The following is a 25,257-nucleotide window of genomic DNA, read 5'->3' on the forward strand; positions in this document are numbered from 1 at the left end:
CCCCGCCCCGGCCCCGCCCCTCCTGGGCCCCGCCCCCTCGCGCCCGGCTCCAGAGGCCGCAGTCACCGGCTTGACTGTGGCAGAAACAGAGGTGAAAGGGGACTTTTCGCCTGCGGGTGAGCGGAAAACACCGTTAGTAAAACAGGGTACGAAACTGTACATGCAGTGGCCCCGATTACAGTAAATGCGTGCTTTGGAAGGAGCCCTCAAGTTAAATGAAAGCACTCCAGATAGTAAAGAATCTGCCTGCAACGCAGGAGACCCAGGTTTGCTTCCTGGGTCAGGAAGATCCCTTTGGAGAAGGGCATGGCCTCCCACCCACTCCAGTATTCTTGCCTGGAGAATTCCATGGCCAGAGGAGCCTAGGGGGCTGCAGTCCGCAGGGTCTCAAAAGAGTCGGAGACGGCTGACAGACTAACACAGAACCAACCCAGAGTTGATATCTTGATGGTGGGATTAAGGGTGGTGATGGTTTTTCTTAACACTATTCAGCTCAGTTCAGTTCAGTTGCTCAGTCATGTCCGACTCCTTGCGACCCCATGGACCGCAGCACGCCAGGCCTCCCTGTCCATCATCAACACCCCGAGTCCACCCAAACCCATGTCCATCGAGTCGGTGATGCCATCCAACCATCTCATCCTCTGTCATCCCCTTCTCCTCCTGCCCTCAATCTTCCCCAGCATCAGGGTCTTTTCAAATGAGTCAGCTCTTCTCATCTGGTGGCCAAAGTATTGGAGCTTCAGCTTCAACATCAATCCTTCCAATGAACACCCAGGACTGATCTCCTTTAGGATGGACTGGTTGGATCTCCTTGCAGTCCAAGGGACTCTCAAGAGTCTTCTCCAACACCACAGTTGAAAAGCATCAATTCTTCAGGGCTCAGCTTTCTTTATAGTTCAACTCTCACATCCATACATGACTACTGGAAAAACCATAGCCTTGACTAGATGGACCTATGTTGGCAAAGTAATGTCTCTGCTTTTTAATATGCTGTCTAGGTTGGTCATAACTTTCTTTCCAAGGAGTAAGCGTCTTTTAATTTCATGGCTTCAGTCACCATTTGCAGTGATTTTGGAGCCTAGAAAAATAAAGTCAGCCACTATTTCCACTGTTTCCCCATCTATTTGCCATGAAGTGATGGGACCAGATGCCATGATCTTAGTTTTCTGAATGTTGACCTTTAAGCCAACTTTTTCACTCTCCTCTTTTACTTTCATCAAGAGGCTCTTTAGTTCTTCTTCACTTTCTGCCAGAAGGGTGGTGTCATCTGCATATCTGAGGTTATTGATATTTCTCCTGGCAGTCTTGATTCCAGCTTGTGCTTCTTCCAGCCCAGCGTTTCTCATGATGTACTCTGCATAGAAGTTAAATAAGCAGGGTGACAATATACAGCCTTGACATACTCCTTTTCCTATTTGGAACCAGTCTGTTGGTTCATGTCCAGTTCTAACTGTTGCTTCCTGACCTGCATATAGATTTCTCAAGAGGCAAGGCAGGTGGTCTGGTATTCCCATTTCTTTCAGAATTTTCCACAGTTTATTGTGATCCACATAGTCAAAGGCTTTGGCATAGTCAATAAAGCAGAAATAGATGTTTTTCTGGAACTCTCTTGCTTTTTCAGTGATCCAGTGGATGTTGGCAATTTGATCTCTGGTTCCTCTGCCTTTTCTAAAAGCAGCTTGAACATCTGGAATCCCCAAATTTTCTCCAGTGAACAGGTGCGGTCTCTATGATCTCCTCTCCCCCGCAAATAAGCTGATTTTAAAGCACTCCATTAGCAAATCTAGCTTGAGAAGATCTTCTTTATGGTAACTCCCCTCTCCCCACAGGGATAAGCAGCAACAGAGAACCAAGTCATTTATGTGACCGGGATCACTTCTCTCAAAGACTGCTGACAAAGGCTTAATTTCCTCTTTTTCAATGTGTTATTTAATAGCAGTGGTGAGGTTGGAAAACCCAGGGCAGGGTAAGTACTAGGTGATGTAAGATGCTGGCTGACTTCTGTTGCTAGAACATTCCACATGAACACTGCTCAGGGAGGCAGAAGGTCCCTTTGGCTCCCAAAGGCCACGAAGTAGTTAGAGGGAGTTTTGTGTAACCCAGAGATGCCAGCAGAACTACACATCTGCCGCATATATCTCCTGTCTAATAAGAAACAAATGTGGAGACATTTCCAAGTTTATATTAAAAAGTAAAAACTTTATTTTTTACCAACCACTGTACAAAATTATACCTTAAAACATGACACAGACCCTCTCCCTCATGCAAATGTTTCTCTGTTAGTCACCCGTCTGGCACCAGAGTTATTACGTGTGTGTCTGTCTTCCTCACTAGATTGAGGAGGGCTGGACCAGGGGCTGAGAGTTGAACTCTCAAGGGTGTAGGTGACACAATATTGTCCGGGGGTGCCCCAGACTTGGTTGGGGCTTCCCTTCTTCCAGTCCCAACCCAGAGCATGTGCTTGCGTCGTGCATGTCCTTGCTTTGTAACTGCCTGCCCTCCCTCCTCTTTTTCTGTGTCTTTTCTGGTATTTCCTCAAGCCTGTGGGGGGAAAAAAACCCACTGCTGACTGCCCCTGCTATGAACTCTGCTGAATGTCTTCCTTTTCTCTCCCTACTCCACACTGACCCGATTTAATAATTTCCCAGAAATCTTACAGGGCCCTGGAACATCCCCTGAAAACCACAGGGAGCCTTGTTCTTTACTCTGGGAAGCATGATGCAGAAACGTTAGACATCCATGAGAGGAAAGGGAATGGGCAGGGCATTTTTCCCATCAAGGCAAATTGCCTTGAACAGGTAAACAACACATTGAATAATATCAGAATACTCTGTTTCCCACCTCCCCTTCCCCCAGAGTGAGACTTTGCATAGATGATGTCACCAGTCTCCTACTCCTCCCCAGGGAGAACACTTGGAGACCCCAAAGGAGCAAGTGCAGGTGCTGGGGGTGGGGGGTGAGGCCTGGAGGCAGCGTGTGTCCAAGTTAATTAAATTTTTTTAGATTCACTTGTCTTACTATATATCCATCCCCCATGTCAACATCTGACTCGGAAGTGTCACTTTGATCAGAAGGAGCATCTTGGGGCCTCAGGTACTCCATAGAGGGCTTGGTGAAGGGCAGCTGTGTCCTATCTTCACTGGCCACCAAAAGGCTAGATTCTGTCTCGTTGAGGTCCTCCAGCATGACTGTCTCTTCTGGACGAGACGGGGACATTAAAGTGACTTCTGAGTCCTTGTCGTCCTCGAGGGCTCTCACACACACAGAGTTCAGATTCACGTTGAAGACAATTCTGCCCTCAGATCTCTCCGTGGAGTCACTGTCCTCCTCGGAAGTGGGGTCCTGCTGCAGAGTCCCTCTCGTCTGGTAGCCCCCACTTGTGCCTTCCGACTGCCAGGGGCCGGGCCCTGGTGCCATGGGGGTCTCAGCGTCCCCCTTGGGCTCAGGTAGGTACGGCTCCTCGGCGCTGGGGTCGCTGCAGTCCTCCAAGCTGGCGGAAGTGGTGGAAGCTGGACACAGCTTGCCCGTTAGTCCATGCTTGGTGTAACCGCCTGAATTTACGCAGGGAGCTGCCTCATTTTCAACATCACTTTCATCGTCATAATTATAATTCCACACTTTCTTTTTTCTGTTGATGTGAATGACCTCCACGGTAGCCACTTTTTCCAACGAAGGCAGCTCGGGAAAGACCCAGACTGACAGTTTACGAAAATTCTTTAAAGAAAAAAAAGAGAGGGAGAGAATGATCAATCCTTACTGTTTGTTCTCCATCTTTTTGACATCATAAAACTTAATGGCGTTAACTAACTGCACAGAGACGGAAAAGGTGGTCATGAAGACGAGGACAGCAGCTACGACCATAGCGGACAGCTACACAGGGTTTACTGATTGCAGAGTACTGCTTTTAGTAAGCTACCCGTTAGAGTCCATTGCATCCTCACGACTTCTCTATGAAGTAGGCTTACTAGTCTTGCTCCCACTTTACAATGCAGAGAGGTTAAGAAACTTGCCCAAGTTTCATGGAATACTCAGTGGTGGAGGCTGGCTTTCAAACTGGGAGGCTGCCTGCAGTAGAGACTGGTCCACTCCTTCTCACTGCTGACCCCTTGCTGCTTCTTGCTTGTCAGGGGAATCTATCCATTGATAGATTTGATAGATGGATAGATTTCAACTGGATAGATTTCACCTCCGGATTGCTGACATTCTTATGGGTGTCAGGGAACTGTGAGTAAGGAGAGATTCTAGGGAGCTGATTCCACTGGGGTCAGAGCTCCCTGGACTGGAGGACCTTAGAGACGCAGGTGACCCCTAAAGCGTCAGAGATGAGAAGAAGCAGGGAGACTGGAGGTTGTATCCAGCACCTCCAGGATACAACAGGTGAGGTGGGCTAAGGAGACTGGCTACAATGGGGTCACGTTGAGGAGGGTGGTCACGAGATTCCCTTCACAGACCTTGCATCGTCATCGACATCCTCCTCCTTTCCATTGTCTTGCTCAGACTGCGCAATGTGACAAGCCTACTTTTCCCTGACTCTATTCAGATGCAGCATTAGGATGAATTGTTCCATTGGGTTGTTTCGTCATTTTTCTTATTTATTTATAGAGGCTGTTTGTATAACTTTGGGGCTTCCCAGGTGGCCCTAGTAGTAAAGAACCCGCCTGCCAGTGCAAGAGACAGAAGAGATGCGGGTTCGATCCCTGGGTTGGGAAGATCCCCTGGAGTAGGAAATGGTAACCTGCTCCAGTATTCTTGCCAGGACAGATTCCAGGACAAATTCCAAGGACAGAGGAGCCTGGCAGGCTATAGTCCATGGGACCACAAAGAGCTGGACATGACTGAGTGACTGAGAACTTACATAACCTAGATGCTCATTATTTGTTGATTGTTTATGCTACACGTATTTTCCCCTAGTCTGTGGTTTAACGTTTTACTCTTGTTATGATGACATTTAATTTCCATCTTAATTTAAGAAGGTATATCAATTTTCTTTCTCCCTGGTTTCTGCTGAATCTTCCTTACCTTTAAGTGTGACTCCTATATGGCCTTCTAAAACTTTCAATAGTTTTGCTGCTCATATGACAGTCTTTAATGTGCCTGAAATTGATGTTTGTGTATGGTGTGAGGTAGGAATCTGATTTCATTTTTCTCCACATAGGTAGCATTTATTGACCTCAATCCTTTCCCCACAGCAATTCCTACAAAACCCTAAGCCTAACCGTGTTTCCACATATGTGAGTCTATCTCTGGGTTCCCCATTTAACTAGATCTTTGTTAATGCCTTTCAACAGGGTTTGATAATTTTCCCCACAATGGGCTTGTGACATCTTCTGTTAGATTTCTTCCTTAAATACTTTAAAAAATATTTTTATTACTATTGTAATGATGTTTTAAAAACTTTATGATTTCACTTAAATTGCATGATTCCATTGAACTGTATGATTCTAAAGTTCAAAACCAGGTAAAACTAATCTATGCTGTTAGAGTGTAGACAGTGGTTATCCTGGGCACGGGCAGTGACTGAAAGGTGGAAGAGAGACTTCTGGAGTGGGTTGGTCATGTTTTCTTTCTTGATCTGGATGTGACTTATGTAGGTATGTTGAGTTTGTGAAAATTCAGTTTTTTGCTATGACTTGTGCACTCAATTTCTAGGATGTTGAAAAGCAACTTATAGAAAAACATATTTTTTTAAAGTGACTATTGCTAGGGTATAAAAAGCAGCATTTTTATATTGATTACTTTGTGTGTAACAAACTTATTAGTCTAAATAAGTGGCTACTGCTGCTGCTAAATCACGTCAGTCATGTCCGACTCTGTGCAACCCCATAGACGGCAGCCCACCAGGCTCCTCCGTCCCTGGGATTCTCCAGGCAAGAACACTAGAGTGGGTTGCCATTTCCTTCTCCATGCATGAAAGTGAAAAGGGACAGTGAAGTCGCTCAGTCGTGTCCGACTCTTCACAACCCCATGGACTGCAGCCTACCAGGCTCCTCCTTCCATGGGCTTTTCCAGGCAAGAGTACTGGAGTGGGTTGCCATTGCTGTCTCCGAAATAAGTGGCTAATGTGGCTAAACTTATTAGTCCTAATATTTCATCTCTAGATTCTGAATTTCTTACTTAGCCAGTCATATCATCTATTAATGATCATTGTCTCTACCCCCCATTTTTCAAACTTTAACCTCCATAAGGGCATCTTTTTTGTTTGTTTTATTCACATCTAGATCCCCAGCACCCAGCTCATGTGGATATACAGTAAATACACAACACATATTTGTTAAATGCAAAAGAGGAGGTGTAGGAGGAAAAGAAGAGAAGGGGGAAAGTGGTGGGGGGAGAGGAGGAGAAAAGAAAAGACAGTTTAAAATTTTTAACTTCTGTTCTTGATTAGACATACATGTATAAACATAATAGACCTAGGGTGTTCTGTTTTACTATTCCTAGAGTTTGTACTTAAACACAGAGCAACAATTTTTCCTGGAGAAATAGCGGACAGACACAAGATAACAATACTTGCTGTCATTACTTGGAGATAACATAATAACTGGTATAAATATAATTGGCATATAATTTTGGGTTCATTTTAAGGACAGGAAAAACCCAGGGAGACCTGGGATAAGGGTTAGTAATGAGTTTAGGTAATTCAGGCAGAAAATTATCCAGGAAGTGATGGGTGTGGTGCTAGGGGGTTTTATATCTCAAGGCTGCATGAGAAACATCAGTTGAAGTGGTATTTACCTAAGAGTTCAAAGCCAAAGCTATACATGGCCAACGGAAGAGTTGGAGTGGAGGCTGAGAGTAAGCCTGCAACTGAACACTAACATAAAAAACTCAAAAAGATATACTGTTAAAGCTACAAAAGATTAAGTTATACTGATAGATAAAAACCACGACAGGGATCACAGTATGGATAAAATCCAACACAGAGCCATTTACTTCTCATGAGCCACAGCCAAATGCCACCTAGGTTCCAATACTAATTGTAATTAAAAACTCCACAAGCACCCCTCCTCCCAAATAGTCCACCCCCAACTCAACCTAAACAAACAAGAACAAGAAAAAGAAGAGAATAGCTGTCATAACAGAGAATGAAAGAATGCCATTTGCAAAGACTGGATGGACCTAGAGATTATCATATTAAGTGGAGAAAGACATGTTAAGTCAGAGAGAAAGACAGATATCATACACTATCACTTATTTGTGGAATCTGACCAAAAAAAATGATACAAATGAACTTACAGTTCATGGGGTTGCAAAGAGTCAGACATGACTGAGGGACTAACACTTTCACTTTACTTTTTCATTACTATATAAAAGTAGGTAAACAATAAGGGCCTATTGTAGAGCACAGGGAACTATATTCAGTATCTTGTAATAAGTTATAATGGAAAAGAATCTGAAAAAGAAATTATATATATTCTTTTTCAAATTTTTTTGTATATATATTTTTAAACTGAATCAGTTTCTGAACACTTGAACACAACATTGCAAATAAACTATACTTCAATTAAAAACATTTAAAGAAACAAAAGAATAAAAAAAAGAGACTATACTTTTACCACCTGTAGAAGAATATCTATTTGTGGCTATTTAAAAAATTAGAAGATGAATGAGTTCAAACATAGAATATCTTCTAATGTAGAAGGAAATATCTGAATATCTTCTAATGTAGAAGGAAAGTGACAGGATAAGGAAAACGAAAAATGATGGACAAAGTGGTTGAATCAAAACATGTGAGGAGGCTTTAGAAATATGTAAGATCAATACCTAGACTTGGTTGAGTGCCAAAGATTCTGAGGAAGAATATGCCTTATGAAATACAGAGAAAACACGAAGACAAAGTGGCTGGTTCCACTTACAATTAACACAAGTAAGAGACCTCTGGGGGACCGTTGTACTATGATAAATGAATACAAGTAGAAAAAAAAGATTAATCAATGTTGGCAAAGCTTTGGAGAAAGGTGTACACCATGATGTTGACACTAGCATTATGAATTAGTTCTTTATATTTTCATATAAGATATATTCACTTTGTGTATATATTCCACGTAAGTAATCCAAACTAAAAAGACAACCTGTATTAAAATGTTCATTGTGTTACTCCTAATGGCCAAAGAAATGAAAGGAAAAGAAATAATGAAAAGGAAATCAATCCAAATGCCAGACAGCTAAGAAATGATTAAGGAAAAAGGAGACATTAATAACAAGGGAACACTGTGACGATGGAAAATCATATGTGGACAAAGTATGAAAAGAAAGCAGAAAATGCAATATATAGGTTTATAGGAATGGTAAAGAACCCAGAGTGATAAAACACCTTGATGTTTTGAGAAAATGGGGTTTCTTCTATGAAGATATTTAAGTGTATAATAAAAATTCTTAAGTCAAAATGAAAAATAAAGGTAGAAATGAAAAAAAAATACATACCAAAACTTTGGGGAAATCATTTCTTAAGCATATATAACCAATCCGTTTCAGTATCATTACAGTGCTTATGAAGACAGCAGTTATTAAAAACAGAGTAATTATTCCTCCTATTGTAGCAGATTCTGATGACTCTGTTGATGAAAAATTAAATGACTTTATTTCAAAGTAAATCCAGTGAACAGTCACAGTTGGGAACAAATGTATATTAACCTGGTGGTAAAAGGGTTTATTATGGGGGCAAAAGTTGGAAAAACTACTGTTAAATATCAAAGAATGGAAAGTAATCCAAGTATACATTTAAAAAAATGTTAAAATTCAGTTTCTAAAAGTAAAATTTCTTCCAGTTGATAATTATGCTTTATGACTGCATTGTCCAATAATGTGGCGGTCAGCCACATGTGACCATTTAAACGTAAATTGTCAAAATAAAAAAAACCAAACTGTTTCTGAGTCACACTAGCCAGGTCTCCAGAAGGAGTTGAAAAAAGGAGTTTGTCTGAAGATGACAATTGGGTTACTTGGAAGCTGGACTTTGGCCATGCCAGAACCCAGAACTGGGGTGTGGTAGATCTTGTTTTGCCCAGTTATGAGTTTTCCTTTAGCTTCTTGTCAAAATGACTTTTGGAAAATTTCAATTTTCTGAATGTAAACAGCTTTTTCCTATAAGTCCAACTAGGCTGAGAAGAAATCAATACTTATAGAATTAAGGTTGTCTTTAATATCCAGAAAAGCTTTTATTAATATTAATCCTATAACCATAGCCTCAAGCAAAACAATACAGGAGAAAAAAAACTAACAATGGCTCATATCTTTCTAATGTCTTTTAAAAGGTTAAAGAATGGACAGAAAGAAACTTGGTGAAGATCTGAGCCCTTAGACGGCAGAAGACTCATGAATCCCTTTCATTCCCATTAGGAATGAATGGACCATCATCAAGAAAATTTACAAATAATAAATGCTGCAGAGGGTGTGGAGAGAAGGGAACCTTCCTACACTGTCAGTGAGAATGCAGACTGGTACAAACTTATGGAGAACAGTATGGAGGTTCCTTACAAAACTAAAAATAGAGCTACTATATGATCCAACAATCCCGCTCCTGGGCATGTATACAGAGATATATGCACCAATGTTCACTGCAGCACTATTTACAATTGCCGGGACATGGTGGCAACCTAAATGTCCATCCACCAGGGAATGGATAAAGAAGACTGTGGTACATATATACAATGGAATATTACCCAGCCATAAAAAAGAATGAAATAATGTCATTTGTAGCAACACAGATGGATCTAAAGATTGTCATACTGAGTGAAGTAAGCAATATAGAAAAAGACAAATATATGGTATGGCTTATATGTGGAATCTAAAAAAATAGTACAAATAAAACTTATTCACAGAACAGAATAGATTCACAGATGAAAAAACCAAACTTATGGTTGCCAAGGGGGAAGCGGGCGAGGGGTGAACTGGGACTGACGTGTACACACTGCTACGTATAAAGCAGATGGCTAATAAGGACCTGCTGTCACGCACGGGGAACTCTTCTCAGCACGCGGTAGAGACCTATATGGGGAAGGAATCTGAAAAAGAGTGTATATACATATGCACAATCGATTCACTTTGCTCTACACCTGAAACTAACGTAATATGATAAATCAACTATATTCCAATAAGGAGAAGGAAATGGCAACCTACTCCAGTATTCTTGCCTGGAAAATCCCATGGACCGAGGAACCTGGTAGGCTACAGTCCATGGGGTTGCAAAGAGTCGGACATGACTGAGTGACTTCACATATTCCAATAAAAATTAAAAAAAAACAGGATGAATGAAGATGTGTTGTATCAATGGCAGTTCTCTAATCAGATCTAGTCATAAAGGCACACTTTTATAATGCAAAATCCTTACATGTATAGAGCTTACATTCCTGAAGAGGATTCTGTGAACCTACGTGATTTCTTTGGAGGAGCAATATGATGTCATGGGATCTCGACCCACGTGTCCCACCCCTCTGAGTCACTTGTACTAGAATTCTGATTTTGGCTCTGCTTCCAGAGAATGTAAACATGACACCACCCTATTTAAAAGAGACCTGGGACTTCCCTGGTGGCCCAGTGGTAAAGAATCTGCCTTGCCATGCAGGGGATGTAGATTCAGTCCTTGGTGTGGGAAGATTCCACATGCCATGGGGCAACCATGCACTGCAACTAAGACTCGATACAGTCAAATTATATACATATATATTTAAATTAAAGAGACCTACCATCCTTTACCAGACATTACCCTTCCCCTGCCCTTTCTGCTTAATTTTTCTCCAGAGTATTATAGTATTATACTTAACCATCCCTTAACACAATACATATTTTATTTTTTTGAATCTTGTTCTTTTGTCTCCCAATGTAAGCTCTATAAACTAAGGAATTTTTATCTGTTTTGTTCACTGCTGTATCCCCAGTATTCTCTTCTAAGAGAATCTGGCCCATAGTGGGCCCCAGTAAACATTTGTCAAATGGATGAGGACACTGTTCCCTGGGGAACTTACTGAAAAAAGTCAGCCAATTAGTTTAAGCTTTGACAAAAAGGGAGGCATTTCTCCATTTCTCTGGAATAAATCCCCCTTTATCAACACTGCTTTAAGATATCAGTGTTTCACCACTGATATCCCAGTAACTTAACTCTGGTTCCAGGTCATCCTTCAAGAATCCCCCACCATCCAAACCTGCCTGGTCCCTGAGTTTAGCTAGTTGAGGGTGGCTCACATGGCCAGCTTATACAGTGAGAGGGGTCACATGACCTGAACCTACTTGGTTCCTGAAGTTTCAGACAAGAATTGTGACATGAAATATTTGGATAGCAAGGCATACCTGTACCTTAACTGTCTCATGTATGATAAAAGAACAGAGGCTGAAATAGACCAAGTGATGTGTTCGCACCAAGGAAACATGAAGTGATGGGCCAGCGTGTGGCTGTATGACCACTCTTAGCAGGTGAAACAGAGAAGAGTCGGGGAGGCACTGAGTCATCACAGGGCAAGGACATCACCTTCCAGTGCCTTCGGTCAGGCTTAGGTTCACCTGAGGGCAGCCTGAGTTTCAGCCAACCACCGTCCATCATGTCCTATTACTAGTCTGAGTTTTTATTGCTGTGATATTCTGATTTATAATAAGAAGTACCTATTTGGTCTTTGTCCTCAATTCTGAAACCCTTAGAAATTCCTAAATAATAAGAGCAAAGAAAGTGAAAGGAGATTTTTTTGTTATTCAGAACAAGCCCCTCTGAACCTCACTTAGTTTATGTGAAACCCAGAATGAATGAACATAATTTGTGTCCTGACACCAGTTCTCAACATCCACCAGGTGTCCAGAGATCTGACTCATTTCTGATTGTACCAGGAGTTAGTCAGAACCCACAGGTCTATCTGTCAGCTTTGATAATTTGCTAGAATGGCTCACAGAACTCATGAAAACAGTTTGCTCCCTAGATTCCTGGCATATTATAAAAGATTATAACTCAGGAACAGGCAAAAGGAAGAGATACACAGGGCCAGGTATGGGGGATGGAGCTTGGACTTCTGTGCCATCTCTGGGCACGCCATCCTCCCAGCATCTCAGTATGTTCACCAACTTGGAAGTTCTCTGAACTCCATCATTTACAGTTTTTAAGGAGGACTCGTTATATAGACATGACCAATTAATTCTTGGCCATTGGTGGTCACTTCAACCTCCAGCCCTTCTCCCCTCCACAGAAGTCAAGGGGTGGGGCTGATAGTTCCAACCCTCCACCTCACAGGGTTGATTGCCAGGGGAACTTTCCAAATGTCAACAGATATGAACATCCACTGTTCATTATTTTCTCAGGAAGCCAACTGTTTTGTCCTGTGTATCTCTTCCTTCTGCCTGTTCCGGAGTTATAATCTTTTATAGAATACCAAGAATTGGTGTTAGGACACAAATTATGTTCATTTATTTTGGGTTTACATTTTTATAAGCACCACAGGCATGAAGAGACTATATGCAGTTTTAGGTTTGTTCAGTTGCTAAGTCGTGTCCAACTCTTTGCGACCTCATGAACTATGGTGCGCCAGGCTTCCCTGTCCTTCACTGTCTCCCACAGTCTGCTCAAACTCATGTCCATTGAGTTGGTGATGCCATCAACCATCTCATCCTCTATTGTCCCCTTCTCTTTCCCTCAATCTTTTCCAGCATCAAGGTCTTTTCCAATGAGTTGGCTCTTCAAGTCAGGTGGCCAAAGGATTGGAACTTCTGTTTCAGCATCAGTCCTTCCAATGAATATTCAGGGTTGATTTCCTTTAGGATTGACTGGTTTGATCCCCTTGCTGTCCAAGGTACTCTCAAGAGTCTTCTCCAGCACCATAATTCGAAAGCATCAATTCTTCAGCACACAGTCTTCTTAATGGTCCAACTGTCATATCCATACATGACTACTGGAGAAACCACAGCTTTGACTAATGGACCTCTGTCGGCTGCTAGGTTGATCATAGCTTTTCTTTCAAGGAGCAAGCATCTTTTAATTTCATGGCTGCAGTCACCATCCAAAGTGATTTTGGAGCCCAAGAAAATAAAGTCTGTCACTGTTTCCACTGTTTCCCCATCAATTTACCATGAAGTGATGGGACTGAATGCCACAATCTTAGTTTTTTGAATGTTGAGTTAAATATGGGCAGTTTTGCTCATATGTAACTGACATTATAAACATGATTTAAGTTAAAGCTGTGAAATAGTTTTTCCTTTAACATTGATTTGTGTATGATTTGATTCTGAGTAACATTTGTAAATAAACTCACATTTCCTGGAGTTATAGCAAACACCAGGTACCTTGACATGTCAGCTGCTCATTAGTGGAGCTCACTTCATCTGCAAAGAAGCCATCACACTTGGAGTCACTGCCTTCTAAATCTCATCTTATTCTGACTCTGGTTAATCAGAGCACTAAAGAAACTCTGGAGTTGGGAAATTCAGAAAGGCTTCTTTGGGGGAGATTGTCATAGATTTTCACTCTGGGCAAAACAGTTGGCTTCCTGAGAAAATAACGAGCAGTGGATGTTCCTAAGGCTGACTGTTCTCCCTGCAAATTCCTCCATTCCAAGGAAGGTTTGGGGAGGAGGCTGTATACTGTTTTGATGCCTTGACCACAGAAGGGCTTTCAGCCTTCATCTGTGACCAGCTCATCCACACGGGCAAGTTTCCTTGTCATCCGTGAGTTACAGCCAAACTTCTGGAGAGCCAGGCCATGTCTATGGACCTCACTGTGACTGTCGTCCTACCCTTTGGCACCTCTGCATGCAGTTGCTTCAGGAACCAAGTCTCCTCCAACACTTGACTTGAATAACAGCCAAACCAAGGCCACACAGAACTGAACCTGATCCTGCCCCGGAAGTAAATCATTTCCCCTTCAGCCTCCTGCAGCGGAAGTTACCTGATTGTCCCCAGGGGATGGCAGCATAAAAGCACCTCTACCACATGGTAGAGACTGACCAACAGAAGACACCTCTGTGATGTGCCTTGTTGGAATAAATATCTTTAGTGCTTCAGGATTTTCAGGTTCTTTTCCTTAAATAGGGTTTCCCTCAGAGGAAAAACAAACCATGAATTTTCAAAAACTGTCATACCTGATTCTCGTCTGGGTTGAAAGAGAGTACATTTTAAGGGAGATCTGTTAATTTTTCTTGGATCTTTAGGCTCAAAATAAACAGATACACAGTAGTTTGTGTTTGGAATTAACTTGTCGATGATATAATTGAAATTTTCAGTGATGTTTCCAGTTATTTGGGGTGGATACTGTAAAAATGTGCAAAAAAGAAAAAAAGTCAGTAAGACATTAAGTGAGAATTTCGTTTAGAGGCAAGCCCTAAGAGAGTCTTTGAGAATTGGTCTTCAAATCTTAAAAACATGATATGATAGAAATATCATAGGCTTGGCAAGAAAATGTTATTTATAAGTTACTCAGGCAAATGATTTATTCAAAATTACATGCACATGTATAAACACACATGTCTTTAAACCATGAAATCTAGTCTAGCAGCTTCCTTTTACAAATGAGGAGAAAAAGACCCAGTGAGGAACAAAGGTCTCCAGGATGTCATTTTTGTAAGGTGATGTTACTCAAGATCACCTTGCAAAAATAAGAAAATAAGATTATCCTACTTCATTAATGATACGTATCTACACTTCAGAAACTGCTTTCATACATATTAATTCATCTGATTATCAAAAGAGTCTGCAAAGTAGGCATTATTCCCATTCTCCAGATGAGGAAACTGTAGCTCAGAGTGGTTTAGTAACCTCCTCAAGGCCACGCAGCTTATCTGTGGCAAAACTGAGGCTGAGGTCTAATTTCCCTGTCTTTTCCCTAAAAACAGCCTGCCTCTTCTTCCCTGGCTACTTCTGTTCCATCTTAGAATTAAAGAGATGATCTGAAGAGGTTCTTTCATGAAAAATAACTTTTGCAGAATGTTTTATAGTTTTCAAAGTACATTCTTACCAATGGTTTGATAAATGAAGCTTTCCACCAGCTCAAGTACAGCCTTCTATAATATTTTTCTGCAAGTTTCAATTGGGAAGGAAAAGGAATTTTTTTTCCTCACGCCCACCCCACAATAAACTAAAAGGTCATGCATGGCAAATAAACAATGAGGAGGAAAAGGGAAGGAGCAGAAGTGCCCTGGTGGGAGTGCTCTGGCCTTGAAGGGAAACCGCAAAAGCATAGCTGGGTGCCAGAACTCTGGGTTCCACACCTGGCATGATCATTGTGGTCATCATGTGATCTGCAGTCTGCAATACTTGCTTCCTGTTTCACTGGAAGCTCCTTCCCCCTTGGTGGCCACGGACTGCGCCTCCCCCACGATGACTCAGATGGATAGTTCCTGCTCAGAGCCAAGGTCAACCCCTTCCCATGCTCACGAAAGTCTGTCCACTCTCATCTTCTCCAGAACATCACTCCCCTCCTCCACTCCCCCCATCCAACCCTGGAACATTCCCTCTGCATAGAAATCTGCTGTCATTTCTTCCATCTAAAAAGTCCCTCCATAGACCCCACTTCCCCTTCCAGCTATCATAGCATCTCTGTACTCCCCTTTATAGAAAACCCTGGAGACGTCTTTCCTGAAATCAAACAGCAATGAAGCCCAGACCCTTAGGTTTTAATTGTCCAAATCATTATAGGTGTCTTTTAGCAATGTATTCATTGCCAAGTCAGAACTGTTTTGACCACTTACCCTCTTAACACTGTTCCCTGCATGCTCTTCGATAAATGCTAAGTAAAACTGTAATTCTTCTTCACTTAGTATCCTGGGATCGACGGATTGAAATTTCACATTCACACTGATGTGGTTTGTAAAACTAACAATCTCAAACTCTGGTGGGTCCAAAGGCCCTGTTTAGAAAATGAAATAAACCCTAAGGTTAATCAATAAATAGCATAATCGTAATGATAACCACTGTCCTGATACAACCATACCTCTTTACAGCTCTCTTTCTGATTACCTGTGGCCCTCGAGGCATGGGTTTTATATATATATATATATATATATATATATATATTTTTTTTTTATTGGTCAAAAATGGAGAACAATAAAAGTGAAGTGATTTGTTTACTATTACCACAAGAAATGGAGGACAGATTTTGGGGTGAAAGTCAGTATTTCACAATTTTCAGGTTGTATTTGAAGCATAAGAGTGAAAATGACTTCTCATGTAATAACATAGTAATAATAATACATAACCACTGCAGAAATATCAGAAAATACAGACAGGCAATTGTGTTTGAATGTGGTTAATCCTCTTTTGCGTATGCAGTGTGTGGATAAATACATATTCACGTATAAAAACTGAACTAGTGTACACACACACACCTAAACTAAAATTAAATCATTCTTATACTGTTTTACACAGTGTATGTCTTCACTTATTTCATAAGCATATTAAATGCATGTTTACCTATGAGCTGGCAAACTAGGGCCTGTGGGTTGGATTTTGCACAGCCTGAAAGTTGAGAATGGTGTTTATTTTTGAAAGGGTTGTGAACAAATTAAGGCTATGTGACAGAGACCATATATGGCCCGAAAAGGGCAAAGTTTTTTTCTCAGTCTTCAAAAGATTGATTCACTCTTTTAAACAGTTAGATTGGCTCTAATTTTTCTGAATGGAATCTGCATATCAGTGAGTATTAGCAGAGCTCAGTCTTTGCATTTGGCTGTAATCATTTCTTTAGGACAAATTCTTAGAGGAATTCTGGATTAAAGCAGGCCCAGGTTAAGGTTTTCAACACATACTGACAAATACCTTCGGAAAGACTGTGTCAAGCTATATTCCCTGCATTTCTTCTAAGTCGGGTATTTACCTACTTTTTATATTTACCATTTGAGTCTTGAAAAATGATATCTCATAACTATGTTAATATACATTCTTTAATGGTCTGAGTGGTCCAAGTACCATGTTCTATAAGTTGGGCTTTTCTTTCTTTTCTACGAGGACACAGACCCAAACACGTAATTCCGTAATTCTGAGGGTCTCTAAGTATCCAAGTCTGCTCCATGGGATTCAGCCATCCTCACTTTGCTAAGCACGGGTGTGCGTGCGTGCATGCCCTCGAAGCCTTTAACACAGCTCCTCATGCTGCTGAGTCACTCAGGCACGTCTGACTCTTTGGAACCCCATGGACTGTAGCCCACCAGGGTCCTCTGCCCATGGGATTCTCCAGGCAAGAATACGGGAGTGGGCTGCCATTTTCTTCCCCAGGGCATCTTCCTGAGCCAGGGATCAAACCCATGTCTCCTTCTTGGCAGGCAGATGCTTTACCACCGAGCTGCCTGCAGAGCCCTTTGCACGATCAGGATACCAGAGATGTGATGGCGTCTGGCGGAGAGCCCCTGCCAGCTGCTCCGGAGCTGTTAACACAAGCGCCAGAAGGAGCCGCCTCCTGTGGTAGGGAAAGGCAGAGCGGGCACACCCCTCCTGGGATCCAGGCTTTTCTGTCTGGGCCCCGCGTGCACACACACCTGGGCGCTCACACAGGCCAGAGCTACGGGGATCTGATCTGGAGAGGGGCCGCAGTGTTAAGGAACACACAGACCCCCCAAAGTTATGACAGCTCAGACACAGGCCTTTCTGAACCCCGTTCCCCACTTCCTGTCATGCCGTGAAACAAAGCCAAAAGTAGCAGCTACTATATATCAAGTGAACACAGCCTTGTAAATCAACTATACTTTAATGAAAAATAGCTTCAAAAAAAAGCAGCAGCTGCTACTGCCTGAGTGACTGCCTTATACAGGCACAGAGCCCTTATCTTCAAAGAGCAGGTTATCATCCCACTTTTTTGGAGAAGAAAACGGAGGCTCAGAGAAGCCAAGTAAGCACTCCAGGGTGACGGAGATAGGAGGTAGCAGGGCCAGGAGGCGAACCCAGCCCTGCATCTAAAACACCTTTACAGAACTTCCTGCTTTCTGGCAAAGCAAGTAACGATGAACTGAGCGGTGATGGTGAAGATAATAAACAAGACGAACTCACTGTCTGACTCCAGGAAGAAAGAGCCCATGCAACTGACCAGCTCCGCCTTCTCTCTGAATCCAACCACTCGGGAGATGTACATGTCCGTCGTGTTTACCCACACGCGTGTCAGGTCACAGAACGATCTTGTGATGTTTATGCAGTCCTTGACGACCTTCATGTCTTCTGGTTTACTTTGAAAGGCAAAGAGACGGTCAAAGAAAACGTCAGCCTGTGTGTGATGAGGGTCCCCTAACCTGAAGCCCTGCTTGCATATTCCTGTATGGCTCTGCTCAAAGGTCCCTTGTGGGTTTTCTTACTTTTGATTTTGAAATTTCTTTTTAAACGTTTTATTTTGTATGGGAGCACAGCTGATTGACAATGCTGTGACAGTTTCACGTGGAAAGCAAAGGGCAACGGCTCCATGTTGTCACCGGCTCTCACCCCCTTATTTCAAGTGGAGCACCTTGATCCCAATTTCCTGTCTTTATTCTTCTTCATACCATTTGCCCCCACCTGGCTTGTTATATCTTTGCTGACTGAGACCTCTGCTTACTTTTGGAATGTCTGCCCCAAGAAAACAGGGGTCTGGGTTCCGAGTTGCACCCCTGGCACATGGTAGGTGCTCAGTAAATACTTGCTGGGTGAATGAATAAGCAAATGTTGGGTGTTCATGGCAGAGGCCCCAGATCTCTCTAATTCTACAGGACAATCATGACTGCCTCTCCCTGAGACCCCTTTCTCAGGCTGAGGATCGCGTGGTCTGGTCCTAAGTCAGCCTGTATGGGACCAACACAGACATTTGCTCTCTTGAGCTTCAGAGAGGCAGGTGGCTGATACACGTGACTGCCTAAGGCAGGGAGAAACTTATGTTAGTAGGTAACAAAGAGAAACCCTATCCTAAAGGAAATCAACCCTGAATATTCACTGGAAGGACTAAGGCCTAAACTCTAGGACTTTGGTCACCTGATGCGAGGAGCCAACTCGTTGGGATAGACCCTGAAGCTGGCAAAGAGTGAGGGCTAAAGGAGAAGAGGGCGGCAGAGGATGAGCTGGTTAGATAGCATCCCGGACTCAAAGGATTGAGCAAGCTCCGGAAGATAGTGAGGGACAGGAAAGCGTGGCATGTTGCAATCCATGGGGTGGCAGAGTCGGACATGACCTAGCGATGGAACAACAACAAAGAGACACCCACCAGAGGACCTTCAGCAGGTCAGAGAGCAGCAGTAAGAGCAGTGAAGCGGACAGCCAACCAGAGGACCCTCCGAGGGGTAACTGGATCAGAGTGAGGCTTAGGAGGGCGATTGTTGGATGTGGGAAAAGAGAGCCGAGGAGGACACTGTCCGTTAGGCCGTGACTGCCTGCAGCCACCCCGGGCGGGAGGCTCAGCATAGAGAACTGAGCTCTGTGCCCCGGGGCCACCGCTGGGTAGTGACCAGGCCAGACTTTGGACCTGGGCCTGGCCTCGTCGGGACCAGGTGTGTTTCTGATGCCCCGTGTGCCTCCCTGAGTAGAGAAAAGTAAATATAACCCATCAATACGGTCACCAGGTCTTTGGACTTCGGTCCTCAGGACGATGCAGCACTTTTGATGCCCAGGCTTACTGAACTAGGGAAGTGATTGTGAATAATGGTGATAATTATTTTCCTTCTGAGACATTGACCTGTAGAAAATGGCTTTGGTTATAAGTACAGGTGTGTCAAAAATAACTTTGTGGTGTTCAAGAATTCAGTGTAATTAAAAATGGAGGAGTCTTTTGTCTTGGACTTTTAAAGCTCTGAATAAAACACTGAAATTGAGAGGGGCTAAGTGAGGGAGAGAGAGAAGGAAAAGCTCTATCACAAGTAAGGTCACCTCTTCCCCACTTCCCACATAATAGAAACATGATATAATTAGCAAGAGAAAAACAGAATGTCAAACCCACCTCATGATTGTGTACCATAATGTATAGTGAGTTGGTACAACTGAATGGTTTTTTAATTCCCATGATAAGATTGACTGGAAATTTCGGAATCTCATCTTTAAAGTGCAAGGTTCATCTGAAAAATCTAAAGGGAACAGAAGTTAAAAAAAAAAAGATTGAAATCTGGAACCCAGTGTTGTTATCTTGGCCACAGTTCATACTGTCCCTTGGGATCTGAACTTCCACACTTCTAGCAGAGAAGCCCCCACTGGGATCTTGGAAACCCAAAGGAAATGGTTTTGTTGAACACTAGAAATGAGCTAATACAAGTAATATACAGGAACTCAGCACGGTATAAACAGAATTTGGTGGTAGTGGTTTAAGTGGTTAAGTCACGTCCAACTCTTGCAACCCCATGGACTGTAGTCCACCAGGCTCCTCTGTCCATGGGATTCTCCAGACAAGAATACTGGAGTGGGTTGCCATCTCCAGGGGATCTTCCCAATCCAGGGATCGAACCTGGGACTTCTGCATTGCAGGCAGATTCTTTACTGACTGAGCTACAAGGGAAACCAGAATTTGGGCTCACCCAGTTATCACAGGCTCGCAGCAGCAATTTGTATCAAAATGATCCATGTTATCCTGGGCCACCTCATGCTCTCAAGTCAATCCTCAACCCCTCCTCTGGTCCCCCCCAACGTAGTTCGGCCCATGGAAAGCTTTCCTTCCTCTGAATTTCCCACTGCGCTTGTTCTCCATCACAGAGGGGAGATGGAGAATGTGTGCCCAGATTGGATCTTTCCAGGCATTTCATCCCCATGCCTATGCTGGAGTAGATTTGATTCACAGACCCATTTTACAGACTGTGAAACTGAGAAGTTGAGTTATGCAACTCAGCTGGGATGTGGCAGTGGCAAAGGAGACCTTACAGTTATACTTGTCAGACTCTGCCTTATACGGTTAATATTTCAGAGCATTTTAGTTTCCTGTGGTTAGGACCTTTGCTTCCTGGTGGCCAAGTCTTCATCCCCCAGTGCTCATCACAAGGCTGGATACATATTTAACCCACAGTGAAGTTTTGTGGGAAGATTTATGTGTAGACAAGAAATTTAGTTTAAAAAAATGTATTTTCTCTTATCTGGTACCAGGTACCAGATAACAGGTGGGAAAACATAATTTAAAGAGAAATGATTTCTGGAAGATTTTTCTTGTTTGGCACAGTCTCCTCATTCTTCTATTAGTGAGAATATTAAGAGCTGGATATTTTTTTAAGGGGCTTCCCTGGTGGCTCAATGAGAAAGAACCCACCTGCCAATGTAGGAGGCCCTGGTTCAATCCCTGGGTTGGGAAGATCCCCTGGGGGAGGAAGTGGCAACCCACTCCAGGATTCTTGCCTGGAGAATCCCATAGACAGAGGAGTTTGGTGGGCTACAGTCCGTGGGTCACAAAAGAGTCGAACGGCTGAGTGACTAAACAATAACAACCACAACAACAATTCCTTTAAGGGGTTTAAAAATTAACTCTAGTGTTAATTTCTTATAATAGTTTTATGAGACAAATGTGAAAATCAGAATTGGCTAAATTCTCCTTCTACAGAGAAAGTATTTGAGGAAAAAGGCTCAAACAAAATGGCAACAGATCTGGAGTCAGAAATCCAACTTCCCACATTTTTTGACTTCTAAATGGTTGCTCCCCCACTCTCAGCCTTACACAAAATTTTGTTAAGTCAAGAAAATCTCTTACCAGACACAACATACGAAATGCCAAACACGAGGCTGATGTGCACTGGGAAGAAGAAACACATGTTAGAAAAGCAAACAACACTTTCTCCAGGCTCATTTTATAATCACCGCTCTGAGTCTGGCATTCTTCCACACATGTGTATTACTATTGGACTAAGACTTTCTTGTGCTAAAGAAAAAGGGTTAAGTAAATGGTTCTGAGCTTCCCAGGTGGTAAAGAATCTGCCTGCCAATGCAAGAGGCATAGGAGATGTGGGTTTGATCACTGGGTTGGGAAGACCCCCTGGAGTAGGAAATGGCACCCCACTCCAGTATTCTTGCCTAAAAAAATCCATGGACAGAGGAGCCTGGAGGGTTACAGTCTGTGGGGGTCACAGAGTTGGATACGACTGAATGACTGAGCACGTAAAATGATCTTAAAGAGTTGATGGTATCAGCAGTGCATCTTCCGAGGATGTTTTGTCCTGAGTGGATCCAAAACAAGCTGTTTGGGAACTGATACTAGTAAAGAGGGTTGTCTGGCTGGTTGGGGAACCATCCTGAGAAGCAGTCATCCATCTGGAACAATTCTCAGAATGTGAATAAGCATGTTGCTAATTTAAAACTTCCAAGGCAAAGATATTTACTGAGGTCGGTGGAGGGAGAAAGGTCTTGGTGATGGGAAGTGGGGATTCTCATTTGTTTTCTGAGTGTGAGGGTAGGGTTGGCATTTTTCAGTAGGTGAGGCCCTATTGTCCTCACATACTCCCCAATGCTTGATACTTCTTGGGGGAGAAGTGTCCCAACCATGGATCCTTTACTGATAAACTATAGAACAGATGACACAGTGATACTGAAACAGAACCAAAAGAAAGGTAAAGAGAAGGCACAAATGAATAGGACGATGGAAAAAAAATGATAAATGAAATGTGGAAACCAAAGTTTAGGGGTGACATTTTGGTTTTGTGATGAGGAGGGAGACAGGAGTTTTTTATTATTTAGTCATTAAGTCATGTCCGACTTTTTGTGACCCCATGGGCAGTAGCCTGCCAGGCTCCTCTGTCCATGGGATCTTCCAGGCAAGAATACTGGAGTGGGTTGCTATATCCTTCTCCAGGGGATCTATTCTAGGTGGAATTTTTTAGAGGGTTTGAGATATCTGAGGTTATTGATATTTCTCCCAGCAATCTTGATTCCAGCCTGTGCTTCCTCCAGCCCAGCGTTTCTCATGATGTACTCTGCATATAAGTTAAATAAGCAGGGTGACAATATACAGCCTTGATGTACTCCTTTCCCAATTTGGAATCAGTCTGTTGTTCCATGTCCAGTTCTAACTGTTGCTTCCTGACTTGCATACAGGTTTCGCAAGAGGCAGCTCAGGTGGTCTGGTATTCCCATTTCTTTCAGAATTTTCCACAGTTTATTGTGACCTACACAGTCAAAGGCTTTGGCATAGTCCATAAAGAAGAAATAGATGTTTTTCTGGAACTCTCTTGCTTTTTTGATGATCCAGTGGATGTTGACAATTTGATCTCTGGTTCCTCTGCCTTTTCTAAAACCAGCTTGAACATCTGGAAGTTCACAGTTCATGTATTGCTGAAGCCTGGCTTGGAGAATTTTGAGCATTACTTTACTAGCGTGTGAGATGAGTGCAATTGTGCGGTAGTTTGAGCATTCTTTGGCATTGCCTTTCTTAGGGATTGGAATGAAAACTGACCTTTTCCAGTCCTGTGGCCACTGCTGACTTTTCCAAATTTGCTGGCATATTGAGTGCAGCACTTTCACGGCATTGTCTTTCAGGATTTGAAATAGCTCAACTGGAATTCCATCACCTCCACTAGCTTTGTTCGTAGTGATGCTTCCTAATGCCCATTTGACTTCACATTCCAGGATGTCTGGCTCTAGGTGAGTGATCACACCATCGTGATTATCTGGATCGTGAAGATCTTTTTTGTACAGTTCTTCTGTGTATTCTTGCCACCTCTTCTTAATATCTTCTGCTTCTGTTAGGTCCATACCATTTCTGTCCTTTATTGAGCCCATCTTTGCATGAAATGTTCCCTTGGTATCTAATTTTCCTGAAGAGATCTCTAGTCTTTCCCATTTAGCACAGGCTGGAATCAAGATTGGCGGGAGAAATATCAATAACCTCAGATATGCAGATGACATACCCTTATGGCAGAAAGTGAAGAAGAACTAAAGACCCTCTTGATGAAGGTGAAAGAGGTGAGTGAAAAAGTTGCCTTAAAGCTCAACATTCAGAAAACTAAGATCATGGCATCCAGTCCCATCACTTCATGGCAAATAGTTGCGGAAACAGTGGAAACAGTGGCTGACTTTATTTTTATGGGCTCTAAAATCACTTCAGATGGTGATTGCAGCCATGAAATTAAAAGACACTTACTCCTTGGAAGGAAAGTTATGACCAACCTAGACAGCATATTAAAAAGCAGAGACATTACTTTGTCAACAAAGGTCCGTCTAGTCAAGGCTATGGTTTTTCCAGTAGTCATGTATGGATGTGAGAGTTGGACTATAAAGAAAGCTGAGCGCCAAAGAATTGATGCTTTTGAAATATGGTGTTGGAGAAGACTCTTGAGAGTCCCTTGGATTGCAAGGAGATCCAACCGGTCCATCCTAAAGGAGATCAGTCCTGGGTGTTCATTGGAAGGACTGATGTTGAAGCTGAAACTCCAATACTTTGGCCACCTGATGCAAACAGCTGACTCATTTGAAAAGACCCTGATGCTGGGAAAGATTGAAGGCAGGCGGAGAAGGGGATGACAGAGGATGAGATGGTTGGATGGCATCACCGACTCAATGGAAATGAGTTTGAGTAAACTCCATGAGCTGGTGATGGACAGGGAGGCCTGGTGTGCTGCGGTTCATGGGGTCACAAAGAGTCGGATACGACTGAGTGACTGAACTGACTGAACTGAACTGAAATATATTCTCCTGATCTGTTATCTCATTATTACCCTTTGTTGAATAGAAAAACATTTAATTTTCATAGAAGACTTTTTTTGGTTTTGATGTGTGCTTTATAAGCTTTAAGAAATCTTTCTTTACACTTAGGATACATAGATACTCTCCTACAGTTTGCCCGACCCAGGGATCGAACCAGCTCTCCTGCATTTGCAGGCAGATTCTTAACCACTGAGCTGCCAGGGAAGTCCCAGGGGTCTGGCCTCTTTCCAAATGTAGGAATGGAGTGATAAACTCCACCCTGGATTAGAATGAAAGTATTAAGGGAAATTCCTCTTCACATCACAATGAAGCTAGCTCCCTTCATTATTGAGCCTCACATCTATGATTGGTTGTTTTCCTAAAATACCAGCAGAACAGAAACCCATTGTAAATCAAACCATCAACACAGAATTCCTATCTACGTTCCACTCGGCTCTCGACATTGGGCAGCTCATACTGTGTCCTCAGGACTGGGAAATCAATTGGCTACTTCCTAACAGGGTCCCTGCACATGGAGCTGTGAGAAAAAGTAACACTCACCCACGGGATACAAATTCAGTGGTCCAGTCACCGACACATTCTGGCTCAAGAGCATTTTTATTATTTTATGCGTCCTTTTGTTACTTTCACATCTGAAAAGAAATCAACATTAGGGATCAGAATTGTGAAGTATCTAATTAAACTGCAAAGACAACAGACAAAGACAATCTGTATGCAGGTCAGGAAGCAAGAGTCAGAACTGGA

At 42.7% G+C, this 25,257-nt stretch overlaps 1 protein-coding gene across 4 annotated transcripts in view; it reads right to left on the reverse strand.

The window, feature by feature from the left end:
* Positions 1 to 2,178: 2,178 nt before the first annotated feature.
* IFNAR2 (interferon alpha and beta receptor subunit 2) overlaps positions 2,179 to 25,257 on the reverse strand; it is a 33,958-nt gene continuing 10,879 nt past the window's right edge. Inside the window, exons 2-9 of one of the 4 annotated variants that reach the window (XM_043892796.1) lie at positions 25,054 to 25,145; positions 21,569 to 21,610; positions 19,847 to 19,970; positions 17,944 to 18,116; positions 15,654 to 15,811; positions 14,049 to 14,217; positions 8,422 to 8,552; positions 2,179 to 3,714 (exon numbers count right to left, since the gene is read on the reverse strand). In XM_043892796.1, coding sequence (XP_043748731.1) covers positions 2,986 to 3,714; positions 8,422 to 8,552; positions 14,049 to 14,217; positions 15,654 to 15,811; positions 17,944 to 18,116; positions 19,847 to 19,970; positions 21,569 to 21,610; positions 25,054 to 25,108 — 1,581 coding nt within the window. In that variant the 5' untranslated portion in view covers positions 25,109 to 25,145 and the 3' untranslated portion in view covers positions 2,179 to 2,985. Of the gene's footprint in view, positions 3,715 to 8,421; positions 8,553 to 14,048; positions 14,218 to 15,653; positions 15,812 to 17,943; positions 18,117 to 19,846; positions 19,971 to 21,568; positions 21,611 to 25,053; positions 25,146 to 25,257 lie in introns of those variants that run through there. The other 3 variants (XM_043892797.1, XM_043892799.1, XM_043892798.1) reach the window with 3 other exon arrangements.

This window comes from Cervus elaphus, chromosome 31 (assembly GCF_910594005.1).
Source record: "Cervus elaphus chromosome 31, mCerEla1.1, whole genome shotgun sequence".
In the NCBI taxonomy this organism is placed as follows: Eukaryota; Metazoa; Chordata; class Mammalia; order Artiodactyla; family Cervidae; genus Cervus; species Cervus elaphus.